Source organism: Phodopus roborovskii, unplaced genomic scaffold, assembly GCF_943737965.1.
Source record: "Phodopus roborovskii unplaced genomic scaffold, PHOROB, whole genome shotgun sequence".
NCBI classification, from domain to species: Eukaryota; Metazoa; Chordata; class Mammalia; order Rodentia; family Cricetidae; genus Phodopus; species Phodopus roborovskii.
The window spans coordinates 46,731,192-46,752,413 of NW_026126480.1; the positions used below are offsets into that span (position 1 = coordinate 46,731,192).

Here is a 21,222-nt window from a genome sequence, read left to right on the forward strand (position 1 = left end):
AGTGCATTCCCTTACAAGAAACCAACTTTACTGAAGCAAGAAAACACCCATTTACTATTATGTCCTTGTAGGATCTAGTCCAGATACTACTTGCCAGCTACTGGGCTTCTGATTTTGTCTCCCAGCCCCTAAAGCATGGTTTGCTACTGGCTTGTAATTCAGTGTAGTACCCTTGTGTACTTATGTCTGCTCTTCCCCCTCCTCTGTCCTATCTGCCCACTCCACCTTCTACTGTAGCCTTCACATCTCATTCATTTCTGGCCTGTTTGCCTCAGAATTTGACACAAATTTAAATGTGCTATGCTGTCTTCAGCTCTTTTCTTTTAGGGATATTTATTTTGGTTTCAGCAGTGGGCTCAGCTCCAGGTGGCATCAGCTGGAGCTAGAAGACTGTCAGATGTGTCAGCAGGGTGAATTGGCCAGCATGCTTCCCAGCCATTGACTTGCAGTAGGCCTTTCCAATGGGCAGTTTGGCTGCTTCCCAGCATAGAGTCTGTGACCTAAGAAAGTGACCCAGTAGAAAATAGCAGCTGCCCACATTAAATCTGGATGGACCCAGGAACTAGGCTACATCACTTCTTCCTTGTCCTATCCATCAACTTGCCCAGAGTTCCAGGGAAGGGAACATACATACCCATCAGAAACTACAGAGTAGACCTGTTTTACAACTACCAGATTTTCCTAGTTCAAGTGCTCAACTTCAGCATCCTTTTCACAGTCATGTTTTACTTGCATTTTTCATGTTTAACTTGCTGTATTCTGGAACTCAATCAGTTCCTTCTATTTTAGCAGCATGTTCCTTTGTCTGTGCCATAGCTTCATGAACCAGCCTACAGATATCCTACAGATATCTGAGTCTTCTAATTATTTTTTTAGGTGTATAAGTGTTTTGCCGCATATCTTTGTACCACGTCTGTGTTTGGAGCCTGTAGGGCAACAGACCTAGGACTGGAGTTACACATGGTTGTGAACCATCCATCTGGGTGCTGGAAATGAAACCTGGGTACTCAGGAAGAGCAGCCAGTGCTCTCAACCACTGAGCCATCCCCCAGGCAGTCATTCCAGCACTTAGGAGGTGGAGGCAGGCAGATCTCAGGGTTCCATGTCAGCCAAAGCTACATAATAAGACTGTTTCAGAAAAAAGAAAGACAATCTGATACCATCCTACCACCTTTCTCCAAATGATAGAGATATGAGCTATATCCAGTAATAATTTGAATATAAACAAAAGGGTTAAAATGTTACTTTTATTTGAACTCACCTGAGTAAGTGTAGGATATATACACAGCATGTCAAGGAGCAGCCTTTAAGAGAATGCTATGAAGAGGAGGACTGGGAGTGTGCCTGGACTGACAGTCTCCAGCTACGGATTAACCCATATGCGAATCCAATACCATATTCAAATCCAGTAATCTCCAAAGGGTTTGGCAAAGATTTATTTTCATTTCCAGTCTTTTAAAGTAGACAGATCTGCTTACAATACAGTTGATTTTAAAAGCACACAAAATTTAAGTACAACAATGGGATTAAACCCAGCAGAGTGATGAAGGTGCCTGCAACAAAACTGACTGCCCAAGGCAGTAATGGCAGACAATGGGACTGGAATCCTCATCCTGCAAAACAAGAAGGGGGACTGCACAGTGGGGTCTGTGAGTAACTTTAGCCTCTACTTGCTACTTATTTCACATAGTAACCCGCGCCCATTTAATTAGCCAGGTAGCAATTTCTACTATGTAATAGGATTATAAGGCCACAATATTCTTTTGGGACAACCCCATTTGATTTCTAATATCACTTATTCATTCTTTTGCAGTGTAAAGTGTTTTAACTGGATTACAATTACAGATCATTTTTAAATACACCATTGCTAGTATATTAAAATTATACTATTTATATCTAATATTCAATGAAAATTTACTAATAAATGCTACAGTAGGCATCAGTCTGACATGCTTATTAATTGATCCCATAGGTATAATTATAGGTCATGATATTAGAATCTATTCTGTCTTACTAAATCAGGAACACTGCATTTACAGCACAAATAAACACATGAAGTGCATACACCCAAGGATCATGCTAGCTCTTGTTATCTTGTCACAGCTCAGACATGAATCCTCACTGTGTGAACAAAAGTCAGATCCAATTCTTCCATCAAAAGGTGCTAGTGGAAGTTGTCAGGCGTCTTCCAATATAGATCCTAGACAGAAAAGGAATGGCAGTCAATCAGGTCTCACAATTCTCAGGGGACTTTGCACAGTTCAACAGGGCAGGCTACTGTGGTTACAGCTTGTAGAAGGGAACTAACTAGCCTCCTTATACTTGATAAAGCATGATTGTGTGTAGTCTTTATCAAGTGTTTTAATCATCAAATATGTACTTCATATTGGTCTTCAAAATTTCAATTAAATTTTGATTTTAGTTTTTTCAGTTATATTCGAATGGCACAAAAGACTGAAAGTACAAAAAATAAGAAGCAAATATCATAGCAGGAATTGAAACTCAATGATAGAGCCCCTCTGTCATACACAAGTGCCCAGGTTTAAACCCCAGGACTCTCCTACTTACCACAAGAAGTACAAACCAACCCTAAATGCTATCACTATAGAGCTATCACTACCAGCCACCCACAGTAGAGGTGGCACAAGAGGCTGGATAGATTCTTTACTTCTTGACATCACAGTGACTTAGGAGTAAGTTTGTGAAAATGTACTAAACTATAACATTCTCTCTCTCTCTCTCTCTCTATGTGTCTCTGACTCTCCATAACCAACGGGAACGTATATTGCTGGGGCCTAGAATTGACAAGGCCCACCTTGATAGTAATCACAAAGAAACATCACTTACCCCAATCCAATGGCCAGCAGATGAGAGAGCAACAGAGACGGAAGAAAAACCTTCAGAAAGTCTGCTGAGAAAATGCCACCTTTCTTCATAACGCTGGTGTTTCTCATGCTGAGAGTAGTTGTGCGCTTCGGGTGTTTAAAAAGGAACTCCCTGGGGTGGGAAGAAACTATCCATCAGTGTGTCCTCTTGTCAAGATAAGAGCCCATCCCATGAAATTGAAAACACTTACTTGGGAGGGATGTTTTCTGGCCGACTTGACCAATCCCATATCCAATCTGAGTTTTTCTTCAAAATGCTTTCAACTTCTCTTCTTCTCTCAATATAATCTTCTTCAGACTAAGGAAAAGTAAATATTAATAAAGTGAGCTTCCCACATTCACACCAGAGATAAGGTCAGTAAGCTCAACACAGTACTCCAGACTCTTGTAACCTTGTTGAGGCCTTTTATATAGGTGGTCAGTAGAAGGTGTGGCCCCTACTAAAGGTGGATCTTCCCACCTCAAAAGATCTAGATTAAAGGTTTAATCTTCCAACCAAATGCCCAGTCATTTGGATTTTAGTTAAATTCCAGATTTGTCAAGTTGACAAGCAAGAATAGCCATCACAAGTACACACCTTTCAGCTTAACACACAATCATATCTCCTTATATCATACTTAATTTACAAATGAAAACAATAACCAGGTCATAATTACACCTAGCATGGTACATTTAAGGTGGTAATGTCCTTTGATGGACATTCTTAGTGTCTCAAACTAAAATATGATAATAACTGACCTTCTCTTAGATACTATATGATAAATGAAGTAAACACAAATATCTGTAAACACATTTTTTGATGTTGTTTTTGGAGACAGGGTTTCTCTGTGTAGCCTATGCTATCCTGGAACTCACTCTGTAGACCAGGTTGGCCTCAAACTGAAGAGATCTACCTGCCTCTGCCTCCCAAGTACTGGGAATAAAGGTGTGCCCCACCACCGCCAGGCTGTAAACAACATATGCCAGAGACACTCATGTCAACTCCAATCCTCATTTCTACAGCTGGTCACAGTTAATATTTATCTTCTTCTACTACCCATTCTGTATTTCCTCCACCTTCAGCAAGTACTTCACCAAGTCTTGGTTCTTTTCCCCTGATAATGTGGATCAATCACCCCTCCCAACACTGTCGTTCCTTTCTTAGCCTTCAAATTTTGCCTTTTTTTGTCTTTAGGGAAATCATAAAATGAGCTTCCAGTTCAATGGAATATTTGCTGTGTGTCCTGGCATGGCAGAACTGCCTACCACTACCACCCAAAAAAAAAAAGCAATGCTGTGTGGACTACAGTGGATAATGGTTTTGGAAGAAGCATTATGTACAAGGAAGGCAAGTCCATAACCAGAATAAATGTCTATTCTAGTAAAGACTAAACATTGTCCTTTCCATGGAGAAAGTGGTCAATGCAGTCAAACCACCACTAATTTCTGACTGGCACCCCAGGTAACAGTGCCATTCATATCTGGGGCTTAGAATTGGTCTCTACTGTTGACAGGCCTGGCACTCAGCAGGAGCTGTAGCCAGATCAGCCTTGGTGAGTGGAAGTCCATGTTGTCAATCCCACACATAATACCCATCTCTGACACCTTGGCCATTTTGTTCAAGGGCCCATTGGGAAATGACAGATATGACTAGGGAAAGAGGCTGACTCTCCATAGACTGGGTCATCCTATCTACTTGATTACTGAACTCCTCTTCAGATGAAATTACCTTTCAATAAGTATTTACATGGGAGATAAGTATTTTCACATCCTTTTCCCATTTGGAGAGATCTATATTACATACTCCTTCCTGAGATGGCTTCACAAATTTCCAAGTAATGCTCTTTCCAAACTGTTGCCCATCCAGTCAATCCATTGGCTACAGCCTATGAGTTCAGTGAACAATAGCACAGCTGGTCATTTCTCTTTTGAAACATGTCTGACTATGTGTACTGCCCAAAGTCCTGCTCACTGTGAAGATCCCCCTTCTCTGGTGTCCTTCAGGATTGTCTCAGGGTTTATAATGCTGTAGTTGTCCATGTTTGGGTAGTATCTGCATAATGTAAAGAGCCACCAATAAAGCAGGCCCTGGTCTCTCCCTCAGTCAACTGATCATAAGGTACAACCATGAGGCTATAGGTGCATGCTTGGCAGCAGACAGTATTATAACAGAAGTAGAAACCATGACATTTGGGCAACTTCTTTATATAACTTGTTTGTGCCTTTAGGACCTGCTTGGACCTGATCACATATATACCACTTCCGTTGATAATAGACTGCTCCTGTGCACATCCTACTTTATGACTTGGTAAGTCAGATAACACACAGCTCATGATAGACTGCATGATAATTTGGTGGCCAACTGTCAATCATTCAGTTTGTAGTATAGCCCAATACCAGGCCAAGAGCTGTCTCTAAAGGGCGAATAGTCATCTGAAGACAGTGGTGGTGCCTTACTCCAAAATCCCAAAGGTCTCTTTTGTGATTCACCTATAGGGACCTGCCAGGGGCCCCAAACAGCATCCCTCAAGTACTATTGGGTCTTCTTTCTGGATCAGATTTCCAAGGGGTAGAACAGCCTGTGCAGCAGTCTGGACCTGTTGTTGAAAAGTCTTCTCCTGTTCTGGGTCCCACTCAAACTTGGTTTATGGGCTAGAGTAACCATATACCCAAGTGAGACATGTGCTATCTCCAGAATTCAAATAGGCCCACTAAATGTGCTTCTTCCTTGAAGATGGGAGGGACCAGGTACAATAACTTATCCTTCATCTTAAAGGTATACTTCTGCATGCCCACACCACTGGACTCCTAGGAACTTTACTGAGGTAGAACACCATTGAGTTTTGGTTGGATTTCCCATTCTTTGATGTGCACATGTATTATTAGCAATTCCAAAGAGGTTGCTACCTCCTATTCACCTATCATCAATATAGTGAACCAGCGTGATATTTTGTGGATTAAGATCCCATTGAACTGTTATGACACAGGGCTCGAGAATTACTAAATCCTTGAGATAAAACTATAAAAGTATACTGCTGGCCTTATCAAATTGAAAGTAAATTATTTCTGGTGATCTTTATGGACAAGGTACTAAGATGTGTTAATCTGCTCAAATAAGGAAACCACTTCTGGCACAGCAGCTACTCATGGAGTCACAACTTGATTGAGTTTGATAGTCAACTGTCATTCTCCACAATCCATCTGGCCAGATAAGAGAGTTAAAAGTATGATGTGGTGGGAACCACCATTGCCTCATCTTTGAAGTCCTTGATGGTAGCACTGATTTCTGCAATTCCTCCAGAATTTTTGACCCACTATTTTCCCTGGCAGAGGCAACTCAGAAGACTTAGCCTCTGCAACCATAATAGCCCTCACTCCACAAATCAGGACCAATGTAAGAATTCTGCCAACAGTTCACAACTCCAGTTCCAAGAGATCCTTCATAAAGATATACATGCAGAAAAAAAGAATTCTGCCAACTTCTAAGTATATCTATCTAAGTTAAATATTCTGGGACTGGGGAAATAGCTACAGGATGAGTTCAGGGACCACAGGACCAACTCTGAGTCAAGACTTCAGCCGAAAATCCATTAATCGCCTCCAAATATGCTCAGTGCTTCCAAATATGCGCAGTGCTTGTTGTGGTCTCCTGGAATCAACATCAATTTAGATCCAATATCCAACAGACCCTAAAATGTCTGTTTCTTTTCCCCAGTGTACAGTTACATAGTTTTGTCTCACACAAGCTGTGGCATGTGTTCTTCTTTTATGAACATGTCCAATTTGTCCAAGTCCTACTCAATTTGTTAATGCAGAAGGTTTAGGGACTAGAGATATAGCTGAGTTTGCAAAGTATCTGCCTAGCATATACAAAGAGTCCTGGGTGTTCCATTCCCAGTGTCATATCAAGAAGGTCTGGTGGCAGATGCCTTTCTATCCCAGCTAGGACAGGGGGAAGCTGAAGTACAGCCTAAACTATAGAGTAGGAAAGACTCCACCTCAGAATACCAAAAACACTGTTCTAATGTCATGAGGATCTAGATAACAACAGCAGAACCTATTCTAGCAGAAGAAAATGAGAACACTCTAAAACGAGTCAAACAGGTGAGGCTAAGTAAGTAGAATATTATAACAAGCCAGTTTAAAAGATGCTTTTGAGGAAATGCAGACAATTTCAACTACATTTTTAAATTATGTAACAGCAAAAAATACTAATTAATAATTAAGATGGTCTCCAAAAAGAGAGATAATAGGAAATTTTCTCTTTCATTCTTAAAATACTTAAGTGGGGGTGGGGACGTATTTAAAAATAACACAAAAATTAAAAAATATGACTGCTCCAAAAGTGGACATGCACTCAAGTATACAGAAGGCTGAATGAGTTTCAGAGGCCTTTGGAGCCCACACTGGGGCCAGAGAGAGTTCCCTGGAGAAAGCCTAGGCTAGAGGTAGAGACAGTTGGTTTCTGGTGATGGGATATTGATAAAAAAAAAAAAAAAAAATTGGCTCAGGAAGAAACAATACTTTTAGAAGAGACCTTGCTTCCTAAGACAGCTGCTGAATTACTTATTATAGAAGGTGTTATTCATCTTCACCATATTAAACATAAAAATGAGCACAATTCCACTGCCTCAAGCTACTATATAGAAATGGTATGAATAAGAACAGTCAGCTTTCAGGGCAGTGGTGGCGCACACCTTTAGTCCCAGCTGAAGACAGAGACAGGTGGATCTCTGTGAGTTTGAAACCAGCCTAATCTATAGAGCCTTCCAGGACAGGCTCCAAAGCAATACAGAGAAACCCTATCTCAAAAACACAAACAAAAACAAAACAAACAAACAAAAACAACAACAAAAGTCAGCTTAAACAATAATCCATCTATACAACTCCCCCTGAGGTTCTGTGGTGGTTTGATTAAGAATGGGCCCCATAGCCTCAAATGTTTAAATGCTTAACATCACGGAATGCCACTACTTGGGAGGGATTAGGAGAGGTGATCTTTGGAGTAGGTGTGCAAGCCAGGCCCAGTAGCTCTCCCTCTTCCTGCTGCCTACAGATCCAGATGTAGAACTTTCAGCTACTACTTCTCCAGGACCTTTATCTACATGCTTCCTGCCATAAGAATGGACTAAACCCCTGAAACTATAAGCAAGTCTCAGTTAAATGCCTTCTTTTATAAAAGTTACCAAGGTCATGGTGTTTCTTCACAGAAATAGAATACTCACTAAGACAATGCCAAGTTAAAACTCACCAAGTTTCTGTTAATATTAGAAAAGTGAGCTCATGGACTGGTGTATAGCTCAGTTTGCAGATTGCTTACCATACACAAGGTTCTGAGTTCTAGTCCCACACTCACTACATAAGCCAAGTGTAGCTAGCTGTCTACACCTATAACCAGCTCAGCACTAGCAAAGTGGATTTCCCAATAAATTAGCTAATTTCTAAAATAAATAAGCTGTGTAGGGCTGGAAAGATGGCTCAGTGGTTAAGAGTACTTGGTGATCTTCAAGAGGACCCAAATTTAGTTTCTAGCACCTAGACCAGGTGGAATTACAGGTGCCCATATTTCCAGTTCCAGGGGACCCAATGCCTTTGGATTCTAGACTCCTGCAGTCATATGCACATACCATACAAACACAGACACACACAATTTATGAGTTTTTAACAACTATTAAAGCTGGATAGTGGTAGCACACACCTTTAATCCCAGCACAAAGGAGGCAGAGGCAGGAGGATCTCTGAGTTCAAGACCAGTCTAGTCTACAGAGTGAGTTCCATGACAGAGAAACCCTTTCTGGAAACAAACAAAAAATAAATAAATAAATAAATAAATAAATAAATAAATAAATAACTCTATTAGAAGGGGGGAGTGGTGGGTAGGGAGGTGACTCAGTAAATAAAATGCTTACTGACAAGCATCAGGACCCTCAGTTCAGATCCCCAACACCAGTGAACACCTTCAATTACAACACTCAGGAGGCAGAGGCACAGGCAGGTAGATTTCTTTGAGTTTAAGACTAGCCTTGGCTGATGTAGCAAGTTCCAGGAAAGGCAGAATGAACAGAGAGTCCCTGTCTAAATAAAATCCAAAATATTGGGTGAAAAATGCTGCTGTTCCCACCACTCACACCAGGCAGCTTATAACTGCCAGTAACTAGCTCCAGAGGATCCAGTGTCCTCTTCTGGAATCCTTGGCCACCTGCATATGTGGCATTCTCTCACACAGACACACATATATGCATAGACCAAAAACTTAAAAAAAAAAAAAAAAAAAAAAAAAAAAAACAGAACTGCAGCATTCACATATAATGCCAGGCAGTATAACACTTCTATAATCTCAGCCTTGGAAGGCACAGGTCAGAGGAACACTAGGACTCATTTGCCAGCTAGTCTAGCCAAATTGGTGAGCTCCATGTTAAATGAGAGACTCTTTCTAAGGGGGAGCAAAGGTGGGGGGGGGCTGAATGTATGATATCATGTAAAAGTCATTAGACTGATGATATGTATGCTGAACTTTACAGCATGCTCCTACCTATGGCTTACCAGAGTGCTGTTTTTCTCTCCAAAGCTGTGGCTGTCTGTTTCAGCTCTGTTGATATCTTGTGGTGTCTGGGAGCGAGGTGGGCTTGATTAGGAATTGAACAAAACAGAGCAGCATGTTAATTCTGTCATAACAAGCATAAATCCCAAGCAGGGCTATTGCCTCAGAAAGGGGGGGGGGTGGTAGAGGACTCTCAGTAGTATGCCTTTTCCCTTCTGTCTAACACCAGAACAGGGCCAAACAATGAGCACACAGGAGCCAGCCAGGCAGTTCTGAGGGAAGCTCCACCCTCCTATATGATCTGTTGCATAGCCCTCAGAAGCATCTGACCTTCGATCACTGACTCTAAGCACACACCGGGATTCACTCCCTATTAGTGCTACCTAGGAACACAAGCCAGCTGGGGGTCATGAACAAAACTACACATACTTGGTTTCACAGTGAACAGTTTCAAAAAAAAGAGGCAGTATATTAAGGGGCTTTTTTATTTGCCCCTAGGTTTAACATGGTCCCTCCAAACTGAAACCCAGCAGACTCCAGGATTCCTTTTATCAGGACTGTTTCCAGAGTTATTCCCAAATGTAGCCCCAGACCTGGAGGCTCACCCACAAAAAGCATATTCATCTGCTGGAACATCAACACTGTAAAAGACAAGCAGCAAATTCATCTGCTGGAACATCAACACTGTAAAAGACAACCAGCAAACCTACCTGTCACAGTGAGAACTCTTGGAGCTACTTCGTCCAGATTCATGCTGGGCATCAAGCAGTATTTTTTCCATGTCACCATTATAAATAGAGACAGAGGCTGGAACACTGCTCCCATTCCCATTGCTGAAATGCAGTTCTACCCAGGAGCCTGAAGAAAACAAAAAGGGCAGTTAGAAATATACCCACTCAGCCAGGTAGTGGTGGTGCACACCTTTAATCCCAGCACTCAGGAGGCAGAGGCTGATGGATTTCTGCAAGTTGTAGGATAGCCTGGTCTACAGAGCTACTCTGTCTTGAGAGAAACCCTGTCTTGAAAAATCTAAGAGAGAGAGATCTATCCACTCTAGGGCTTGCTGATGTATACCTTTATTCCTAGTACTCTGAGTTCACGGCAAGCCAGGATCTTGTTTCCAAAGCTATAAAGACAGACAGACAGACCTGCCCACTCACATTCTCAGGAAATACCAAAGGTGCCTCCTGATAAGCCATCACTCTAGGCCCTACTTTAATGCCACTTTAGACACTTGCATTTCTGGTCTGCTGGCCTCTCTTTAGGTTCCTAAGGCTGAGGCACTGCACTGTATCTCTTGCCATTCCTTTATTCCATGCAGCTATTCTACAACCCTGTTGCTCTACAGAGGCCAGGATAGGCGTCTTGTTTAGGCTGGTGAAAAAACTGGAGGTCTGGCCCCTCCCTCAGCCTTCTGTGAGCTAGATTAATAGTCATGGGTCAACATGTCTCCCTGAAGACCTAAACTACTTCCACATTCCAGGATCATACAAACCTGAGGCTCTGTAAAATTCACACTTATGACTGTTGCTTGGTATTTATATCAGAAATCAGGTTACCAAGTTTTGATAAAGAATAGTTAATTTCTGGTTACATTTCATTCACTAGAGGGATCTACCTTTCAAGTATTCACAAAGCTTTATACTAAGGAAGTACAGTGTAACACATTAAAAATGGAAGTCCAAGGGTACAGTTTGGTCCCCAACACCACAAAAATAACTGTACTGCTATATCAGTGGCTTGATTCCAGTTTGGGCTGCTGAATGCATCTATAAAGTATTTAAGTGCTAGTGCTGTAGCTCAGTGGCAGTGTGCTTGCCTTGAAATCATAAGGCTCTGGGTTCAATCCCCAATACTGCTACATGTTTGAGTGTACATATGTATATCTGTCAGCAGAACATGGTGGTACATGCTTATAATCCCAATATTCAGGAGACTAAGGCAGGAGGACTGCCAAACTTGAGTTCAGTTTGCCCTACAAAGATCCTACCATTAAAAAAAAAAAAAGAAAGAGAGAGAGAGAGAGAGACCTGGGCTGTGGTGGCACACACCTTTTGTCCCAGGGCTTGGGAGGACATCCTAGTCTACAAAGAGTTCCAGGGCAGCCAAGACTGCTACATAGAGAAACCCTGTAACTCTCTTATTCTCTCTCTCTCTCTCTCTCTCTCTCTCTCTCTCTCTCTCTCTCTCTCTCTCTCTGTGACACTGGAGGGAGGGAGGAAGGGAGGGAGGGATGGAACCACTTATAATTAATCTGAGTTGGAAATACAGCTCAGAAGTAGAGCTTATAAAAGGCCCTCATTTCAATCTCCAGTACCAAAAGGGAGGGAAAAGGCAAGAGGATCACTTCAAGTTCAAGGCCACTTGGGCTACATCAAGACTTTGTTTCTAAACTGCCCCCCCACACACACACACACAAATCTCCAAAAAGAAAAAGTAACTATGCATGGTGGCACACACCTATAACCAATAGAGATAGGAGGATTTAAAAGAGTTCAGGGCCACCTTCAGCTACCAGTTTAAAGAAATCTGTACCCTGTGCTACATGTGAGCTCTCTAAAACCAACAAAATCCCCTTAAAAAGCCAGGCATGGTGGGGCATACCTGCAATCCCAGAATTCAGAAGAAGCAGAACGGTTGCAAGTTTGAGGCCAGACTGTTACACGGAGCCAGTATCAGGCCAGCCACAGGTACATAGCGAGTCTTCAAAGCAAAACACATATACACAATCTCTGGGAAGGAGAATGCTATAGTTTCTAGGGCCCCCAAAAGAAGGGTTTTAACACTCAGAAACACCTGGCTAGTGTAGTTGTTGCATAATAAGTCACACTAATCAGAAAAAAAAAAAAAAGGCCCAGAAATAAACTGGATGTGCAGTTTATACCATCAACAGCCTCTCAGTACACTAACAAATGACTATATAACACAAACTTGAAAATAAACACAATTTTCCTCACTAGGCCTTAGGTTGCCTTGTGGAGAAACAGGCCTAACCCACATGAGCACAACACAAGCTCAGGAGGGCAGAGTCCAGAGCTCTGTGTGGCTGCACACAGGCAGAGGCCCCAGTGCCCTCTGAAGTCTGCAAATCCCCACACATCAGTCCCAGACACTCCAATGTCTTATGCTGGCCTTCATCCCTTCACTGGCTGATGACACTCAAAAACACTCAAAAGCTAGGGATGGCAGCTCAAACCTAGAATCCCTGCAGTTCTGAGTCACAAGGCAGGAATGTTGCTCTGAGTTCCTAGCCTGGTCTACAGTGCAAGCTCCTAAATCTAGTCTAATGAATGGTACATATCTTTAGCCATGAGTAGTTCCTTTTGTCTAGGCAAATCTAGTATTCAGAATCTGAGCCAGTCCCAACTATGTGATGAAGCTTAATGTTATCCAGATCTTTCCTGGTATCTAACATAAACAAAGTTTGAGATTGTGTTATCTTCTTCCCAGCACCCACTACTGATAGCAAATGTAGACTTTTTCCTACACCAACTACCAATTTTCCAAATTCAGAGGAGTCTAAGAATTCAATACTTCTGACAGTATCTCCTAAAATTAGTATCCAGTCCTATAAATTAAAGGCTGAAGCCCACAAGGATGTCCCATGTCAGATACCAGCCACAAGCAGAATACAAGCTATCCACACAGCTGCTCAGTCAATTGCAAATTTAAAATACAAAAACTGAAAGACAAACTCAGGCTCTCCACAGCCCCCTCAGATTTAATACTTTGCTGGAGCTCAGAACTCAGGAAAACCTGCTGCTCAGTTTGTGCTAGAGTTCAGAAACAGGCCCAATGGAAGCACACACACACATACACAGAGCAGGGAACACCACCTTCCTGTTGCCAACTCACAGCTCCATGAACATTCTGGTTCAAAGTTGGGCTATCTTAGTGGTGTCTTCTATTATTAACAGCCCAACCTCCAGCTCCCTCCCTGGTGCTCCTAAATTTATGCCTTCTGATAACTTACTAGTGACCAAACTCTAGACTGAGGCTAGCTATTCTGGGTCCCCAGTAAGTCATCTCATTAGCATAGTATTAGGAGGCTCCTTATAAAATGGACCTGAGTAACAGGATCAAACTCCTCCTGGCTGAGAGATTTGTTTCATGTCCCCATCACTCCCAGCACTTGGGAGCACCAGGAGTTCAGGCAGGCTGGTATATAAATTAAGACCTACTACCTCAAAAAAATAAAAACAAAGACCAGACACTCAGGAAATCCCACAAGTTTAGGAGCTCGTGTCAGGAACTGAGCCAACAGCCAGATGTGTGTGTATTTACTGCACAATAGGCAACTGAAAATGTAGCAAGCCATTGTCTCTGTCCTGATCTACACTACTGTAACTAACAGTACACCACAGCTTGGTGACTATAAATAAGTTATTTATTTCTCACAGTTATAGAAGCTAGTAAGCCCAAGCTCCAGTCCATGCAGTCTGTGAGGAAGCCAGTTCTCCTCACCAGACTCTTCACCTGGGCTCATTACAGTGCACGGGCGGCACTGGACTGCTGGAGACAGATTCATGTCCTAGCAGTGCTTTCAAAAAATCACCAAGAGGCCCAGCACCCTTGAGGTGGGGAAAAATCCCATCCAGAATGATCTGCTGGGTCCAAAAGCTCTGTCTCCAGAAATGATTTACTAAGGACCAAGTTTTATCATTAACCTGTGACTGGATAAAAAGTCTAAGTCCTGGAAACCGGAGAAGACACTATTCATTTACATACATCCTGCAGTGATTCATCAGGATCTTCCATCTTTTTAAACAAGAAAGGTGGGAGTGAGCACCTATAATTCTAATAGAAGAACACTTAGAAGTTGAAGGCAAGTTTAAGGCCAGAATGGGCTACATGAGCATGACTTTGTCTCAAACAAATAAAATTTAGTGTTTTTAAGAGGAAGAGCACAGGATTGCTTCTTAACAACAAAAAATGTCCTCAGTTGTCATCACACAACTTATTTCATCAGAAAGGCAGCAGTTCTTTCTGCTAGCCCCAAAGCCCTCATTTCTGTTTTCCAACCCTCTCCCACTTCTGAGCTATACCAACAAGTCACGAGGCAAGTATAACTTAATCTCCCTGAGTCTAAAGCCACTGGGAACTGAACTCAGGTTCCCTAAGAAGTTGAATGTGCTCTTATTTTATGTGTAAGAGTGTTCTGCCTGCATGTATATTTGTGCACCATGTATGTGACTGGTGGTCAGTGAAGCCAGCAGAGTGTATCAGATCCCCTGGAACTGAATTACAAGTGGCTGTGAAAAGTGCATGATCTTAACTGCTGAACCATCTATCTCGCTAATCCCACCTTCATTTGGTTTTGGAGACAGAATCTTACTAATAAGCAAGGTTGGCCACTGTGCTACTTGGTTTTAATTTGTCAACTTAACACAACTTAGAAACAACTGAGAAGAGAGGGCTTTCTGAAGTATTTGAAATAGCAGGAATTGGTTCTTTCCTTCTACCATGTGGGTTTCTAGGGACCAAACTCACATCAACAGGCTTAGTAGCAAGCACCTTTACCTTCTGAGCTATCTTGCCAACCCCACAGGAAGTGACTCTTACTAGATCAGGTTGGCCTATGGTTTTACCCATGGAGCACTGTCTTGATTGTTGATTAATATAGGAAGACTCTGGCCACTAGTCAAGGGGTCCTGAACAGTTTAAGAGAAAGATGAATAAAAAACTAGCAAGTGGGCAACATGGGCACACTAAATCCTCTCTCTGCTCTTGACTGTGGATGTAACTAGCTTCATTGAGTTCTTCCCTCAACTTCCTCAACAATGGAGTAAGCCAAATTAACCCTTTCTTTCCTAAACGGTTTTTGGCAAGAAGTGAAACTAGGTCAGCCATCCAAGTTAGGCTCCTCCTTGAGTGTAGTTCAGCTGATTAGAGTACTTAAAGAGCATGATTATTGCAGGTGGCGATTTATGGCACCACATAAATGGTATGCTGACACATGCCTGCAATCCTAGAGCTGAAGATGTTAGGAAGAATAAAAGTCTAAAGTCACTCCTGAACCTAGGTTCAAGACCAGGCTGGAACAAAAAAGTTTTTTTTTTTTTTTGTTTTTTTGTTTGTTTGTTTGTTTGTTTTAATAAAAAGAATTTCTCTACCTTAGTTGGCCACTGGAGTAGTGAGATTAGAGGGTTGCTCTACAGACCTGCCTTCCAAGATGCTTATATAAGGACAACCCAGGGGATCCCCTAGTGTACTACCCTCTATATCCCAAGGCAAACTTGTAGAGTGTCAATGCCTAACAATAACTACAGCCAACAGAACCCCAGTAGAGGAAACACAGGGTCCCTATTCTCAAGGCCACCCTACTTCCATGGCTCTAGAAGGAGAATCATCTTTGTTATTTTTTCCCATGGTTTTCCAGAAGCTGAGCCCAACTTGAAAACAGAATTAAGAGGTTTAAGCAAATATGCTGACCAGCTCAAGCAGGGACAGCATCCAGCCAGAGCTAAAGGTCCTCAGAGAGGAGCAGGCAAGACACACAACCTCAAAACAGAAATGTAGTGCCAGAGGAGAATGATGCAAGTACTATAGCATCCAAAGAAAGCCAAGCAAGGGAGCTAGTCTGAGGAAAGCAGTAGTGCTCCCAAGTCAAACAGGGTTTCTCCAGAAGCAGCTTTTGCTGTCTCAGCTCTTAACTTAGGAGGGGTACAAGAGTTGGCTGGCAAATTTTGAACAGACGACAATCCAGGCTATCGGCTTCCCCTTTCCCTCTCCTTCTCCCTCCCCCCCCCTCTCTCTCTCACACACACACACACACACTTTATTGACAGTAGGCAGTCTGGCTTTAAACTCCTGATCTTCCTACCTTCATCTCCCAAATACTGGGATTACAGGCTTGCAGGATGTCCAGCTAAGCTATGGGCTTCTAAGACTAGTGCACTTGTCTCTTTGCCTATTGCCAGGCTGTGCCTGTCTAATGCATCCTGAGTCAGGTGGCTCCAGGTACTGAGCAGTCTGTGGCATGTCCTTAACTCAAGTAGTCATCCTTATTTCCACTAAACCTTTGGATCTAACTATTTGCAGAGGCTCAGCTAGAGCCTAGAAGAAACCTCTTCAGTCTAACAATGTTTTTCTCTTCATGCAAGCCTGCCCCTGAGTTTGCCTACAACCACAGAATCACTAATCAGAACTAGTTGCAGACAGGGGCAGCTGAGTGAAGGCTTTACTGAGTCTATAAAGTGGGCCTTTCAGGCAACAAATATTGCACAGAAGTATCACAAAGCTTATCTCCCCTCCTGCATGACAAGGCCAGCCATGCTTCTAAACACCTTTCAATAAGATGGACCAGAGGTAAAACAGAACCAATCAGCTTTGTGGGTAGCACCTTCAGGAAAACTGTTCCCAGAGGTTGCTAAGGGGAATATTTGCTGTCCCACCTACCAACAAGGCTTCCACAGCTCTCAGCTTCAGAAGTAAACAAGGAGCGAGCAGAATAGGCAGGCAGAGGAGCTCAGACTCCAAGCTGGGATTCACATTTCATAGGGCAGCTGAGATATCCCATGTGACTCAAGTGACCCCTCCTACCCTGGGCTAGACGGTGAGCCAGTGCAGGGCTGCACGTACACCCCAAACAATGGCCCAAATCCTTAGCATGAGTTTCCACACGGTAACCATCTTTTTATAGAATGAGCAAAACAGAAAAACAAAAATCATCTTAACCCTTGAAATGACAAATGACAAACTCACTTTACCAATGACTCAGCAGTCTAAAGTATATATCAAGGAATTAGAAACTTCCAGAGATGAAATCTAAGAAACAGTGTTAGATACAAAATCTCAGTAACTACAAAAGTGACTTTACAGCAAACATTATAAAACATTCCTTGATCTCATTTTAAGAGAAAAGACAATAAAGCTTCTCAGTCTATCAAAGGAGAAACTCCAACCGACTAACATTAAGGAGTAAAACCTGAATTACAAGATTTCTTTCTAATGTGACTGTAGTTTTAAAATACACATTCTGTAATCTATTAGGCTGGTTAAATTCTACCTACTAAAATCTTGTTTAGAGTAATAAATAAATGCAGCCACTAATACAAGCTTTTTAAAAATTCTTTCTTTACACAGCCCAGCACAGTGTTGCCTGATTTTGATATCAGCACTCCAGGAAGACAGAGGCAGGTAAATCTCTGTGAGTTAAAAGACAGCCATCTACACACATTCTAGGAAAGCCAGAGCTACACAGAAAAACCATGTCTCAAAAATCCAAAGCCAAACCAAATCTTCCCACTAACTTGGGTGCAATAGCACACTCCTTTAATCCTAGCACTAGGGGGGCAGAGGTAAGTGGAGTTCTGGGAGTTCAGAAACAGTGAGACCCCCATCTTAGAAAAGAAAGTAAAGCACTCACTTTAAGGTTCAGATGGTCCTCTCATGTTTATTTACATGCTCATTTTACTGAGTGAACTCTTGCTTCAGAGAAGACAAAGGTCAACAGGATCCTCCTCCAGTTTTGGGGCCTTTAGCATTAAGGCTGGGCTCTTACTCAGACCCACCAGGTGGCTCCCAGAAATGTATGATGGCACAAACAATTCACGATGGCCTTGCAAAACCAGCAGCTCTCTGCTCAGTGCTAATAGTCTGTAAAGGCTGCGTGCCAAAAGAGCCTTTTTGTTCGTGAGACAGTGTCTGGCTACACACCCCCTAACTAGCCCAGTATTGCTGTATAGTTCAGGCTAACATTGAACTTGTCAAGATTCTGCTTTCACCCTCCCCCGTGATGGATTTTAGATGTGTCACCACACTCAGCATAGCTTCCATTTTCTTAACCTACAAATCACTGCATTGCTTACAGTGAGATTACTGGGCTAAATTATAAGCACTGTAACCCCGTTTTGTGCTGTGTGCAGCTCTCTTCCACTCGAGCTGCACCCCTAGTCCTATTGCCTCATTTCTGTCTCTTTTTCTCTTTTTGCAGTCTTCAGGGTTTATCTGTGTAGCCCTGTCCGTCCTGCAACTCTGTAAACCAGAGATCCTCCGTGAGTTCTGGGATTAAATGGCCACCACTGTCCAGCTATTCCAACACTTCTTAAAGATAAAAGGTCCGACGGTGATAGCAAACACCTTTAATCCCAGCACTCGGGAGGCAGAGGCAGGAGGATCTCCTGTGAGTTTGAGGCCAGCCTGGTCTACAGACTGAATGCCAGGATAGGCTCCAAAGCAACAGAGAAAACCCGTCTCGAAAACAAAACAAAAATATAACAATCTTTTAATTACGAGAAAAAGATGACAGTGGTCTGAAGTCTTAGGTCCTCCTCTTCCATTAGGAAGAGATGACAAAGCAAGCCAGGGGTAAAGACTGGGGGGAGGGGTGTGGAGGGGCTGTTAATTCCAGCTACTCCAGAGGCTGAGGATCCCAGCCTCTGGAGTGTTGTTGTTCGGAGGTTGAGCACTTGACCTCGCACGTTCAAACCGGGTTCCACAGCCAGTACCAAGTGGGAAAAGTGAGAGACACTAAGGTCATCAATACTAATGACTTCAATCAAAACATGAAAATTCAACCTGCAACCTCGGGCTCACTTAAACAACGTTGAACCTGGAGTGGAGGACGAGGAAGGCCTGTAATATAAACTACTCAGAGAGTAAATCTCGGAGAGTTCGAGGCTTGCCTGAACTAAAGAGACTGTGAAGACACAGAACTATGACAGTGTGAACAACAAACCACAGAAGATTCACCCCGGCCTGACTGGAAAGGGACTGTCTGTAAGAAGCACCGAGGCTCATCGCCCTACCCTGGCTGCAACTCGCAGCATCACGGCCTCCACGCACGGCACCCCGGCCCGCGACCCTGCCACTCCCGCGAGACCCCTCGGCCCACAGCCTTACCCTGCAGGTTCTCCTCCCCGCTCTGCGACATGGTGGCAGGCCTCAGCGGCGGTCACGAAAGATAGGAGGGCCACCCGCCGCCTGCTCAGCTCTGAGGCCAGGCGACGCGGGGCTGAGGGACAAGGGGAGGGGCGGGGCGGGACGCACGCGGCGGCGGCGCCCATTGGCTGGGGGGCGGGGCCTACAGGTGGAGGAGGTACGCGGGGCGCGTGCGGCACGTGCGGCGCGTGCGCGAGGCGGAGCCTGGGCGGGACGGGGGCGGGGCCCGAGTCAGTAGGCGCTGGAGGGCGGCTGTTTTTAAGCTCTTGAACAGAGGGGGCTGGGGGGCGGGACCTGAGGCTAGAACCACTGGGATGAAGACCTGAACGGATAGGGGCGAGGCTTGGGGCGAGGCCTGATGTGGGAGCATTGGGGCTCCGAGGTGTTTGCAATGCAGAGGCGCTAGGGGAGGGGCCTGAAACCAAGCAAAGGGGGCATGGCATGGGCGGGTCCTGAGGTAGGCGTGACGTGGAGGATCTGATTCGGTGCTCTGATGTGGCTGGCAGGGGGTGGGGACCTGCTCCACCTGCCCACGGTTGATCCTCTCTGTACCCCTAGCTTCCGAACCTGCAGGCGCCAGCGACAGGAGCACGCGGTGGTCTCGCTGTCTCTGTGAAGACTTACAGATAGGATCTTTGGTTGCATTTTTAAAGAAAAACTCAATCCTGGAGTGGTTGTGCATGCCTGTAGCCCAAGACCTGGTTCAGGGCCAGGCTGACTGCACAGTGTAAGACTGTTTAAAACAAAGCAAAGAAAAACAAACAAAATTTGCCAGAATTCTGCTGCAGCAACAATGGCGAGTTGGGGGATGCCATGGCAGACTGCAAGCAGAGAACATCAGGGCATTTTGGAACAATTGGAGAGGCCTTTGGAGGGACACTGTTGAGAAGGATTCTGCATTGTCTTTGTACCCTACCCAGTCACTCCCCTGTTCTTGGAGGCTGGAATTCCTCTTGACACAGTTCTGGGATGGGCGGGGGGTGAACCTTAAAAGAAACTGTCTCAGCAGCAGTGGGTCAGGTCACAAGAAGCAACTTCATTTGGTGTTTGTCTTTTTTCTTTTCCACACAGGGTGTCATAAAAGGAGGCTGGCCTTGAAACGTCTGTGTATCAAAAGCTAGCCTTGAATTCCTGACCCTACTGCTTCCACCTCCCAAATTCTGGGATTACAGCTATGCAGCTCTGACTTCTGTTCTGTTAGGATTGCTGAGATTATTATATTCAGGGCCTTGCACATACATGCTACACAAATAAGTCCACTGCCACTGAGCTATCTCACCAGACCTTGTTTGGTGCTTTTTTTTTTTTAAAGACAGATTCACTGTGTAACCTAGGCTAGTCTTGAACTTTCCATCTCCCTGCCCCATACTTCCAGGTGTTGATTATAGACAGCTCCTCCTATCTCAACCAGAAATTTCCTTTCTTGCAGTGCCTAGGGCCTTGCAGGTACTAAACACATTCTCTACTGCTGAGATTACAAGCATACTGCCATACCAGGCAAGAAAGAAACAAGAGCCATGGTGCTGCCTGGTCACAGATTTCATGTCTTACATGCCCAAGAGCCTGGGTTCAATCCCCAGCTTCCATATATATGTGTATGAATGAAAACAGAAAAAGAAAATTGCCTGGAAATTCTCTACAACAGTATAAAAAAAAATGGATTTGAAGGTGTTAGGAATGTTATAAGTAGACATGTTTATTCTTTTTATTTCCTGTTAATTAAAAATTAAATAATAATTAATAATTAGTTCATTAAGACAAGGTCTTTCTATGTTGCTCTGACTGTCCTGGGACTCACTATGTACCCCAGGCTGACCTGGTCTATTATAGATCCACTTGCCTCTGCCTCCTTAGTCACAGAGATCCTCCTGCCTCTGCCTCCTGAGTACTGTAGACATTTGTTTTTCAAGGGAAAACCCTTCAGACTCTTCAGTA

The 21,222-nt window shown here is 43.6% G+C and overlaps 1 protein-coding gene across 1 annotated transcript; it reads right to left on the minus strand.

Moving 5' to 3' along the window:
• Positions 1-1,398: 1,398 nt before the first annotated feature.
• Positions 1,399-19,342, minus strand: Bnip3 (BCL2 interacting protein 3). Its single transcript, XM_051193245.1, has 6 exons — positions 19,249-19,342; positions 10,116-10,263; positions 9,408-9,489; positions 3,077-3,183; positions 2,848-2,997; positions 1,399-2,200 (listed from the first exon to the last, which is right to left on the minus strand). Exons 1-6 carry the CDS (start codon positions 19,277-19,279, stop codon positions 2,155-2,157), a joined length of 564 nt encoding a protein of 187 aa, XP_051049202.1. The 5' UTR covers positions 19,280-19,342; the 3' UTR covers positions 1,399-2,154.
• Positions 19,343-21,222: the final 1,880 nt, after the last annotated feature.